At 31.8% G+C, this 13,033-nt stretch overlaps 1 protein-coding gene across 1 annotated transcript in view; it reads left to right on the forward strand.

Annotated features, from left to right (window-relative positions):
* LOC121431890 (cadherin-23-like) overlaps positions 1-12,051 on the forward strand; it is a 105,334-nt gene extending 93,283 nt beyond the window's left edge. Inside the window, exons 67-68 of the mRNA XM_041629670.1 lie at positions 9,647-9,747; positions 10,395-12,051. Coding sequence (XP_041485604.1) covers positions 9,647-9,747; positions 10,395-10,667 — 374 coding nt within the window. The 3' untranslated portion in view covers positions 10,668-12,051. The remainder of the gene's footprint in view (positions 1-9,646; positions 9,748-10,394) is intronic.
* Positions 12,052-13,033: the final 982 nt, after the last annotated feature.

Raw genomic sequence — 13,033 nt, forward strand, 5'->3', positions numbered from 1 at the left:
TTTAATTATATCTTTAAAGCAATCTTTCTATGATAAAAATGATTATGAAGCAAGAACATATTTCGAGTTCAAATCCACATTTCTTTGTTTCGACAGAAAAAAATCCTTAATGCATATTGAAATAATCAAGTTCCAAGCGGATTAAAAATATCAATAAAATAACTTTCTATGTACATGTATAGGGTTTTCCTTTATACTTCATCATTTAATCTCCTCAATCTTTGCTGATCTCTCCCTACCCCATGTCTGCTCTTATTCCACAAAAAATAATATTATTATACATTTGACTTTCCCTTAAAGAATTGCCAGTTCAACTGTACTTTATTGATGCTATGTTATGAAAACATACAAGCACTGTATTCATGTAACCATGAACTATTATACTCTAACACCTTGGTATCTGTAAAGAATGATTTTAATTGGCTATGCCTGATTGAAACATGCGACCTTAATAAAAAAAAGATATATTATGGCTGGATCGAGTACAATGTAGTAATTACTTTGATGAGGAAAATACATAAATTTTTCTCAAATGAACTGTTAACCGTAACATGCATTGCCATTCTTTGCCGCAAAAGGGGATGTCATGCAAGGATTGCTGGGTAATAATGTCTACGTGCTATTATAGCAGGAACGAAAGATTGAATGAATAGCGAGATATGATTAACAAACGGAAGGGAGAGAGAGAAAGAGTCAGAGGCATGATCATAGAAGATTAGAACTACTGCCAAACACAAGATGTCCATGTATATAATAAGGGATTTCTAGAACATTCAAGTTTGTAAGAGCTGTAAGAAAGTAGAAATGTATTGATCAAAGACCAGCAACAATTCCATGTAGTCCATGCAATAAAGATGATAAAAAAAGGGAAGTAACAAAACACCTTGCTATAATATTTACTTATATGGTCTGTGTACACGTATCATGTAATGTTTAGAAATAATTTTTTCATCAAACATTTCTGATTGTTCTTTTCCCCTCGGAAGGTGAAATCACACTGACAAATGGGGGAGATGTGAAATTTGCTCTCTTGAAAAGGAACAAAGAAGTTATGCATAGTCCCACAGGTACATTTTTGTGTGCAGTGATAAGATGTACACCTCAACTCGATTTTTGGTCAGAAACACCAGTGCCATGTTTTTCATCTTTAAACGTTAAAAACTTTGTTGTCATCTTAAAGATTTCACTAACTTTTATTTCCTATAACCTTTATTTCTTCTTTAAATTTAACTTCTTTACTTTCATGCAATTCAAGCAGAACAGAGACATCTTGTTATATGAAGTTTTATTTCTGAAATTAAGAAGTTTAAGGATAACTTTTACATGAAGTCACATTCTTTGCTTTGAAATGAATAATTTCTTCTCGTTAAATTCCCAAATTTCCAACTTTCAAGATCCTGAATATCAATTTGAAGTTATTATTATTGTTGCACATGTTATTCGGTAAATTGCATATTAATCTCATAAAAAAGTTTATTTTAAAACTTACTTCCAGTTTCTTGCCTTGATTTTCGATATCATGCTTTCAGGTGAAATAAGGCTGACAGGAAGTGGAGATGTGACCTTTAACCTCCACGAGAGTCAATCGTCTTCTACCTCTAGTCCCATAGGTATACAAGTGTGTGTGCTGTTTTTCAGAACTCACTCCGTCAAACCTTACAAAAAAATTATTTACTTTTAAATGTTTTAAATTTTCATGATTATTTAAATATTTTAGGCCTCTACCTGAATACCATTTGTGATACAACAGTTCAGTTTAGAAACTAAAGAAATAGTACATTATATACTTTTCAAACTATTCATGCATTTGAAAATTATTTCTTTTTCTTTAAATGCATTTTTTAAGTATCAGAAAGTACAGTCTACAGGGCTTATTACAAAAAAATATAATTTGAAATGAATAGGAACAACAGAAAATATATATTTTCCCATGAATATATCTCATAAGTATATATTTTCTATAGTTTTGCTCTTAATAGAGAACATGGTAGAATTTGCCATTAATTGCATAGTTCTAAAAATTATTGCCAATTTTGTCAGTTATATTATGAGGTACGATGGGAAATATATTTTGTGCAGGTATGCTATATTCTAATAATAGCTTCTCATGTCTACACATCTTATGTATTTATTTTCTCTTATTTGTCATTTTCATATCAAGTGAGTTTTATTACTTTTTCCAACCCATTCTATTCCATGCTTTCAAAAGGAGAAATAACCCTTACGAGCAGAGGTGATGTAAAATTTGGTGTGATTCCAAAATCACCCATATCATCGGATAGTCCCGATTCCAACGTAATAAGTCCACCTACTTCACCAAAAGGTTCTGATAATATGCTCTGTTGTGTGCTTGATATATTTTACTTATTTTTTGTTAGATTCTATTAGAATTTTGCACCACCACTTTCTCATTTACCTTAGATGTCTTTCTATTTTATTTAGGAAATAAATCTCTTTCAAAGTCCTATTTTGAGGTTCCTGTCATAATATACTGAGTTTTCATCAATTTGAACATTTTGTTTGGTATTTACGTGCGCTATAATTTCTTTTTTACATATTTAATGTAAGCAAGAGTTAATACAGATCTATAACTTATGTTCACCGCACACTTGGATTGGAAATGAATAGTGTTTAGGGATTAGTATAATTATATATAAGCAATAAGGGTTTCAAATTTGATTGCTGTTATTTGTAGTAAGTCTTTTAGCATCATCAATACTGATGGTTCCTGATAAATTTATAATAATCCCTTTCTCCAAAAACATTCATATCTAATGCTGATTTCAATTAATCGTCACTCAAGACAATTCCATATATTAACTACATCTGGTTGTTAACCCGCTGATTATTCCCAATTTCAAATAAGATTAAAGGATATTATTTTGCTCGAAATGCTCCAAAGCATTGCTTTATTTTCTTCAATATACCAAAGTCTGATGATATAATTTCACAAATACATGTAGTTGCTAGTTTTTGTTTTTTATAATTTAATCACATACATTTGCTATTTTTCTCCTGACATTTGCTCCTTAAAGGAGAAATCATTCTTACCGATGAAGGAGATGTCAAATTGGCAATGTTAGGCAGAAAACCTAAAGGTATTTCTCATGTCATATCTTTCATTTTCCTGTCTTTTGGGGGACATTTGCTTCATTCGGTAGAACCCTGCTTTACTTGTGTCCAGAAAGATTATACTTTAATATTACGTTGGTAATAGGTAATATAATTTTTTTCTATCGTCATTTTTACTATTTTAAATCATTTGGTAATACCTTTTTTTAAATAATAAATCAGACTTTCAAGGTTTCAGATATCACCGACCCACCATTTTTTGGAAACCAATAATAGTGTTTGCATTTTCATTTACATTGAGGTATCGTATTTTCATTTTAAATATGGAGAGAGATAATTAATCTTATAAGATTAATTATCTCTCTCCATATTTAAAATGATAATTAATCTTATAAGATTAATTATCTCTCTCCATATTTAAAATGAAAATAAGATACCTCAATGTAAAATGAAAATGCAAACACTATTATTGGTTTCCAAAAAATGGTGGGTCGGTGATATCTGAAACCTTGAAAGTCTGATTTATTATTTAAAAAAAGGTATTACCAAATGATTTAAAATAGTAAAAATGACGATAGAAAAAAAAGGCTTCAAAAGAATGGACCCCTAATGTAACATTAGCAATCATATTCATATGTACATAAATGAGTGAATACACAGATCCTAAATCAGAAAGTAATGATAGACAGATATCTAGAAGGGAAATACAATGGATGGCTTAAGGTTTTTATTATAAGAAAAAAGAATGTTACTCTTGCATTATATGGCATTTCAAATAGAATTTAATTACATTTGTAGCAAATGTATATCATGTGACTCTTTGTAGAAAATGTGCTTATAATTGTTATGGACCTAGTTCTATTTTTGTATGTTCCAATTCTAAGGGTAGGCTGATTCTGTGTGAAATTATATGAATGGTTACACTTCGTAATTCCGAAACACGTAAATTGCCTATACCTCGATGTTATTTAATCCGAAAACGTAAAAGGGTTCATTAATCCAAAAATTTGTGGCGTTATTCCGAAGGTTCGATAATCCAAAAACGAAATAAGGTTGGATGTTCCGAAGGTTTGTTAATCCGAAAATGAAATAAGGTTTGTTGTTCCGAAGGTTTGTTAATCCGAAGACAATATGAGGTTCGTTAAATATTTCGTTTTCGGACTGACGAACCTTCGGAATTACGAACCTCATTTCGTTTTCGAACCTTGGGAAATACGAACCTTCAGAATTACGAATGAATACGGATGTGAATTATGGCTGTAACATTTTTTTTAGTCTTTATGAATAGTCAGTGTCAGCATTATTCATGGATTCTGTGAGAATATGATTTTAATATCTGCATTCAGTTTAAAAACAGAAAGTTTACTTAGCTTGTAGTGTTTATGACCAAAATCTGCAATGTCTTGAATTTTTCTTTCTGTTCTGTAGTTTTGAAATATTTCTCCTGTTAGAACAGCTTTCCTGATGTGAGTGTGTTTGATAAATTACTCTCTGTTGAAATCATTTCTGTAAGGAAAAGATGACCATGAATACAATTGTTCCTTTTAACTCTTCCAGGGGAGATAACACTTTTTGACAGTGGTGATGTCAGGTTTTCCCTGGCCAGTAAATCAGCATCTTCACTTAATAGTTCGACAAGTACAAAAGGTACTATGGAGTGCCATCTGTGTGCAGTGCAACTTCTTCTATGAAAATAGATTTCCTCAAATTGGCAATACTTATTTTGTTTTAATGTTTGCATTAACACATTTTTTTTTCTGATTCACCACAAATGCGTAAGAAACGGAGAAGGAGAGGAAGAAGGAAGTCGGAGAAGGCAAATGATTAGGAGAATGAGAAGTGGAGGAAAGGAAGGGAAAGATAAGGAAATGGGAGAAGAGAAGGGAAAAAGAAGGAAAACAGAGAGAATAAGGGAAGGAGAATGGAAAGAGAGAAACGGGGTAGGAGAAAGGAAAAAGAAGGAAAATAGAAGAAAAAGAGGGAGAGAAAAGGGGAAGGAAAAGGGAAAGAGGAGGAAGAGAATGAATAATTGAGGAGGAAAATGCAAGAGGAAAAGAGAGAAACGGAGAAATGCATAAAAGGAATAGGAAAGAGAGAGCAAGTTGAGTAGACTTAAAAAGGGGGATAAATAAAAATAAACAAAAGACATTTTATTTATTGACAATTATAAGCTATTATGATATAATTATAATATATTATTCCATAATATTATAGAATATTATGTAATTTTTTTCTCACTCATCCATTTGTGTGAAATATAAAACAAAGTTGAGGCTGAAAAGTACTTGTACTTTTTGCTACTAGATTAATCATTACTTAACCGATTATTAGGGAAATATTAAATCATGAATTACATTGGATTACCGCTTTTAATTAAGAGGTTGTATGGTCTGCTCAGTGTTGCAGCGATTGACTTTGCATGTTTATTATGAGGGTGAAATCACTAGGATAATTTGACATTAGACAACTTAATCAACTTGATTAAATTTGATCAGGTGAACGGATTAAAAAATTCCTTCACAATATTACATGTAGTTGAATTCTACTATGCGTTGTATCAAAACTTTGTGTGCTGTGCTGTAGTTTTTATCTTCACTTTATGAGGACTTTGTATTGAAATAAGATAAATGCCCTATGAAAAGGCATGATTTTGCATCGAACTTATTCTTGATATGGAAAAGTGCAATTAATTGTTTGAGGTAAATTCTGCAAAGGTATTGAAAGATTTGACACTCTTATATAACTTGATTTGGAAAATCACCACATCGCACAGATCACACACTTGAATAGTAGTGTATAATACATCACTCCACTGGTGAGATCACATTCATGGAATATGTTCTGCCACATATTTATTATGAGATTATATGTGAAATATCTTATGGGCATTTGCACTTTAATAGACATGATATTTAGTCAGTGTTAGCTTATTGTGAAAACAATCCCTCCCTTCCTTGTAAGGTGTTTTGTGATATGTACACATCGAAGCTGATCAATAGAAATGATATGTTCCATTTGTATAGCGCAGCTACTATAATTGCATATACTCTACTGCACTTGATACTTGGTGTCATATTATTACCCCGACTGTAGCTGAGCCGCCGTATAGGCGTTAAAGTATTCAAGGAATTAATCCTACCGGATACCCATTCATCCCACCTGGGTCGAGTGCAGCACAATGTGGGTGAATTTCTTGTTGAAGGAAAACACTTCATGGCTGGGATTCGAACCCATGTCCCTCTGATTGTAAGAAGAGAGTCGTAACCACTACACCACGACGCCCCCACAGACAACAACGAAATGAAATACTCATCTGAAATACAAATATGAAATGAAATACTCAAAAAGTCAATGAAATACTCATATTTACCATTTACCAAATTTTCTCCAACTCCAAACAGAATCACATTTTGCCCATTCAGACTGTATATTTGACCGTCTCTGTTTGATTTTACCTTTTCAATGCTGGCATGAAAGGAGAGATCACATTACTGGATTCAGGAGATATCGTATTATCTAATAAAAAGAAAGATGATAGAGCGAAGACAACACTGAATAATACAAGTCCTAAAGGTATGAAAATTACAGAGATTGCAGTTTATGATGTCAGTGTCATGTGTCTTTGTTGTAATTGTTGATCTCTTCTACTTTGTTTCTAATTTCCTTTTTTGTATTTGGCAAGTCCAATATTTGAATTATAAAGCCTGAATGTTAGGATGTATCTTTGAATATCTTTGGCTCATGCAATGTTTCGATGCTTGAACATAATTTGAATATTGTGTGCAGATTTATACATGTATGTTTGAAACCTAGAAATATTAATGCTTACTGCTAGTCTTTCATACATTAATTCTTCATTTATATTTTATCATTTCTTTTTTGTGAGTGATGGTCTTAAAGAAACCTTTAATTTTTACAAGATGTAATTTCACAAGACATCACATTGTTGTCTGCTCACTATCTAACATTGGTTCCAGCCCACCCGATTTTATTTTCCTCTTTTTTGTGATTTTAACAATATATCTCTTTACAAATGATAAGCCAAGATACATATATCAATTTTGGAGTCAGGAGGGATAAAATTAGATTTTCCTGATGCTGCTGATCCCATAGAAGACACTGATAATTGTTTCTCAGGTAATATATCTATTTTGCTGTCTGAGTTTTTAGATACACATGGAACCATTTCCAGCATAGAGGGTCACGAGTCACATTATTCTGTGGTGTTATCACCTTGTTGTTACACACATACATCCTTCACGTCAATGTCAAGAGGGTCATAAATTGATGTTTTTCCACCCAAAGTTCATTTGAATATACTGTATAGTAGTTTCATCCCTTAAAATTGATGTTCCACAATTTGTGTTGTAATTATTTTTTTCTTTGTTATTTATGTATGTGTGGATAATTTTCATATGATTATACAAAATTCATCTTTTGGGTTTTTCGTATGACAATAAAACTACATTTTTATTGATTTTCTTTATAGTTTTGTAATTGTATGTTTCTATGTATGCCTGTTTGTTTGTCATATGGCTTTATAGATATATCTGTGTTGTTTCTTTGTACAATTAATGTAGTTAATGTTATTTTAGTAAGCTCCTCCACAGTTGTTAGACCTATGCAGACAATTTTTTGGTGGTGAATTTTTCTGCATGAATGGGATCACCAGATGCAATTTTTTTTTCAGCACAAAAAAGGCACGATAACACATTTCATTTATTTTATTGAACAGTCTATCATCACATTCTAATTTTTTTGCACCATGGCGGACACCATTCCTCTTTACACCCAATACTAATCCATTATTTTTCATCTTTATTCTTAAGAGTTTTCTGCATGAATGGGATCACCTGATGCAATTTTTTTCAGCACAAAAAAGGCACACATCATCTGATATGTTTTGAAGGATGTATAATTGAAGAGACACATCAATTTGATTCATTCATTAATAAATTTGATCGATGTTGGCAGAATTAATCAATTTTATTAATGTGACAAAACTGTGAGCAGCCATTGTAATTAATTTATTTCCCCTCATTGTCCAGCGTGTTCTCTTTTCCCTACCTTGTACCAGAAGTTGTCGCCTTTGACAATTAAAATGTGATACACATTTTTTTTTAGACAGCCTGAAAAGCATTGAAGCAAAAGAATGAACTAATTGAAAGAAAATTGACAATTGAATTTCAAAATTACAAGCTGACAAAAACGAAATGATTAGAAAAATAGAGCAGTTACACAACAAAAATATGTCCCTTCATTATACAATTGTCACTTCTGAAGATAGTGACAGTATTGTGATAAAACAAAGCTTGCCTCAAATTGATTTCAAACACCTGAATTTGTATATGCCCTTATTTCATAAAACAAATGATGCACAGGCTATATCGTGTGTAAAATTGAATGCAGTGAAATCCCGGTTTCTTCAGATTTTGTGAGCACTGTGCACTTGTCTTGCATTTTGTGCACATTGCTGTACCTAGAATATTACAATAGCCTACAATACACCCCCCCCCCCCTAATGTGACATATCAAATTCTTTGTTTAAAATGTATCAAAAATTACTTTGGGGGAAAAAATAAGTTAAACTATAAAGCTCAATACCAGTAATTCAGCCAGTCAATAAAAAGAACATAGGACTGGCAACACAAACTTTTATATTCCTCACTTAATTATATTATTAAGAAACTTGAACATTCTTGACTTGCGATTGTAAGACATTGATATTTAATAAACCGTAGTTCAAGTACAGTCTCTCTTTGAAATATTAAGCGTGCCTTTGTGACTTAAACATCAATTCTTTTTCACATTGAAGGTTAGCCTATGCTCCTGTGAGGTATATTTCATGTTGATAAAATGCAATTGCATGCATAGTTCTTTCTCATTTGGACAAAGAGTTTAAGGTTAAAAGCATAGTGAAATCTAATTTCAAGAATTTTAATTTGATTTGTGTTGATTTAGTGAGCATTCATTTGTAGCACTTGACATAATTATGTTTGCCAGCTACCCCCAATGGAATTGAATTATTCCCTGTTCTTCCATTTTCAAGTCTGTTGCATTTTGGTCAATTTATGATATTGCTTCCCCCATTGCCAAGGTGATGAATGTCTTGAAGCCTCTTGGTTGGAATTGAAGGAGTGATTAGTGCTGTTGAAATGGAATATTTCTCATACTTATGTCTAAAAGCATACTAGTTCTTACAGATATTTGAAAGCAGTACTGGGGTTTCAAGTTATTACAATTGTTTAGTTTTTATGTGTGAAATTGTTTTGAGAAATATGTGTGTGCTTCAAGGTATTATTCTAGTGCATTACATACTTTATATACATAGAATATTATCGTTATTGACTTGTGTTTGTTTGTTCCTTTCAGCCTTTGTTATTATCCCTCTGTCTCTCTCTCATTCTAATTTGTAGGTCTACATCAAAGCTGAAGTACATTAATTTGCTGTGATTTTAACCATATTTTAATTTGGCTGTATTATCATTCCTGAAAATATGTACTTTTAAAATAAAATTGTAGAAATAACTATGCTATCATTTAATGTTATATCTGTATTTCTTGTTTTGTTTAGATCATATGATCGGTGGCATGGGATCTAAATTGGCAATACAAGATGATCATAGTTCGATGAGTGGGTCATCGAGTCCACCAGGACGAAGCTTTACCTACCAGGTTAGTTGCGATAGGTTTTTCCTCTCTTTTTATTAATTTATTCAATTTGATAAATTTATCATTGTATATTTGGTTTCATACTCTTCTGACAGTAGTTAACATATTTTCATCATTTTGGGGACCTGTATAGCCTTATGAAATACAAAAAAAAAACGTGTGTCTGTAAAATAGCAGGTTACAAAGTGAAGTACCGTAGCAAAAGTTGTTAATATGGTCTAGCTGAAATGAAATGAAATTGATTTACAATGATGCACATCTATAAAAATAGTTGTAATTTCATTACAATTTCAGGTAGTATGATACAATACATGATGACATACTACAATGCATTCAGTGAATAATATTTGGTTCATTGTCAAAAGTCTGTACCACATTTTTTAACAGGAATCCCGTGTGATAATGATAAAAAGCCGCTTTCAGGAATCCTGTGCGATGCGAAAGATTGACTTTTGACAGGGTACTTTAATGAGTATAGTAATAATCACTAATAGCACTTAATACTTCAGATAACGTACTTAAGTGATTAACAGATACATTATCATCCCGGTCATCAGATTCTAGCTTGCCCTCATACAATGCATGCATTTTCCTGGGAGCATTCCAGCAATAGTAAACAATCTTGTAAACCATGTTTTCTCTATGAATAGGTCTTGCCTGACAGTGGTGGCAGCAACGCTGAAAACCCCTCGGTGGCTTCCCATACGCTCTCGTCACAGTCCAACGACAGCGGGAGCAGGACAGGCGAATTCAACCTCGCTATGATGGATGACGATGATGACGACGTCGATGTCGTGGAGGAGAGACGGGTTAGGAGAACGATCAAGAGGGAAACGAGCGGAGGAGATGCGATGGGAGCGATAGGAGGGGCGGGGCGAGGGTACACAAACAATGGATATAATGATGAAGAAAGTGCTTTGTGAGATAATATGTAGATCTTTTATTAAATCTTCATCTTGTTCCGTGTGCATTGAGACAGAGCTGCCGAGTAATAATGGTTTCAGTATTTAGTACTCAAAAATGAGAAAAATACTGATGGTTTCATGCAAAATGCTGAACTTAAGTTTCAGTTTTATTTGCTGTTCTGTGGTATTTCTTTGAAAATACTGATTCCCTCACCAAAATAAGGATTTTCAGCTTTCTTTGGAAGTATTCAAATATTCTTGCTCAGGTTAGCAGCTCTGTTGAGATGATCTTTGTATGGTATATCACATCTGTTGAATATTTGTCTTAAATTATTGATATTTGTAGAGTATCTGTACATGTATGTATATTGAAATAGCTGTTTTTATTGTTCTTTTTATGCCGAACATGCTTGTGCGCTGAAAGGCTTGCTGGGCTAAGCCCATGATATTCAGAGTCTCTTTGAAAGCTTGTAGAGACATTAATAATGAATATGTGATGTAAAAGAACATTAAAGATCTTACATGATTGCCTGTTCACCAAGAAAGTTTATACTGATGTTTTGTTCGCATTTCTAAAAGAAAGTTGTGACTCTAGTGCCCTTATACGTCTCCTGTAGCTCACTGAAGATTTCTCATTTCTACTACCTTTGCTTCAATGTACACATGGAAGTCTCCTGTGCCTTAATTAGGCAATTTGGGCAAACATATACCAAAATGTTATAAATGAATACTATTTGTAACGTTTTTTCTGTGATTGTCCTTTTCACGTTTATACACACACACAGACTTGTTAAAGAACAACCTTTTTTAGTTGAAATAAAGTTTCTGTGCTGAAATAGGATAAATGAGGCAAAACATGTTATTACGACAAATATGAGAAATATTTGTGGAAACTTTTTAAGTATTGTTGTACCCATTTGTGTATATTTTCTTTGCTATATATATGTTTATTACTTTACCTCAGAGTGTAGTAATATTAATTGAAGAAGTATAAAATATGCTTAATCATAGAATACCATACCATCAAATAAAAAAACTATTGGTTGATAAATTATAGATTCAAAATTTGCAAATGAAAATGAAATATAATATTGAACTCCAATGTCATTTGTATAGGTAAAAGTTAATTTACATAAATGATTGTAAAATATGTTTTTCGTAAGTGTATGAAATCATGTAAAATTGTGTAACTGTTTAAGTACTTATTGCATGAGCATAACATTTTAATGTCGGCTCATTATTTGTTACTACATTTGTACATTCTAGCTGCGTATAATAGAATATTTTTATACTTGACCATCACTAGAGCTCAGTCAGTACTATATATCGTGTATATTTTGCAGACTTTATGATTTAATATTGATATTGAAAATTATGTATTCTTATTCATTAGATGAGTAAATATGCTGTTTTTCTTAACTATGGAGTTATATGTTTCTCAAGATGTATTTTCTACAAGACGAAATTCATGTTTTAAGCACATGTTTGTTTGTAAATGTTTTTAATTATGAGAGTATCCTTATGGAAATAAGCATGTTGTTAAAAAAATGTGCATTTTTGTGAAGCTTATTTATAATTATTAAAATCATGCTTTCTACGATGAATGAAAATGTGAGAAAAGTAATCATGTGATGAATATATAGTTCAATTTGTGTATCTTTCAGGTAAATGTGAATTTCAAATTCTTTAAATTGTGTTTGAGATAAGTTTTCTTTACAAACAGTAGTAAAGCTATTTTGCGCAGTGATGGTATCCTTATGGAAATAAGCATGTTGTTAAAAAAATGTGCATTTTTGTGAAGCTTATTTATAATTATTAAAATCATGCTTTCTACGATGAATGAAAATGTGAGAAAAGTAATCATGTGATGAATATATAGATCAATTTGTGTATCTTTCAGGTAAATGTGAATTTCAAATTCTTTAAATTGTGTTTGAGATAAGTTTTCTTTACAAACAGTAGTAAAGCTATTTTGCGCAGTGATGGTATCCTTATGGAAATATGCATGTTGTTAAAAAAATGTGCATTTTTTTGAAGCTTATTTATAATTATTAAAATCATGCTTTCTACGATGAATGAAAATGTGAGAAAAGTAATCATGTGATGAATATATAGTTCAATTTGTGTATCTTTCAGGTAAATGTGAATTTCAAATTCTTTAAATTGTGTTTGAGATAAGTTTTCTTTACAAACAGTAGTAAAGCTATTTTGCGCAGTGATGGTATTAGTGAGAGGCTGGATGATGGTTACCCAGTATTATTTTGCCTTGTCCTAAATAATTCCTTAAATATATCAATTTGTTTAAATTTTCATTAGAATCTGCATAAGTTGAATCTTTAACCAGAGAACTACTTCTATGCAAAAGACGACTTAGAAGATGTAAA

The sequence above is a fragment of the Lytechinus variegatus genome, chromosome 18, assembly GCF_018143015.1.
Source record: "Lytechinus variegatus isolate NC3 chromosome 18, Lvar_3.0, whole genome shotgun sequence".
Lineage (NCBI taxonomy): Eukaryota > Metazoa > Echinodermata > Echinoidea > Temnopleuroida > Toxopneustidae > Lytechinus > Lytechinus variegatus.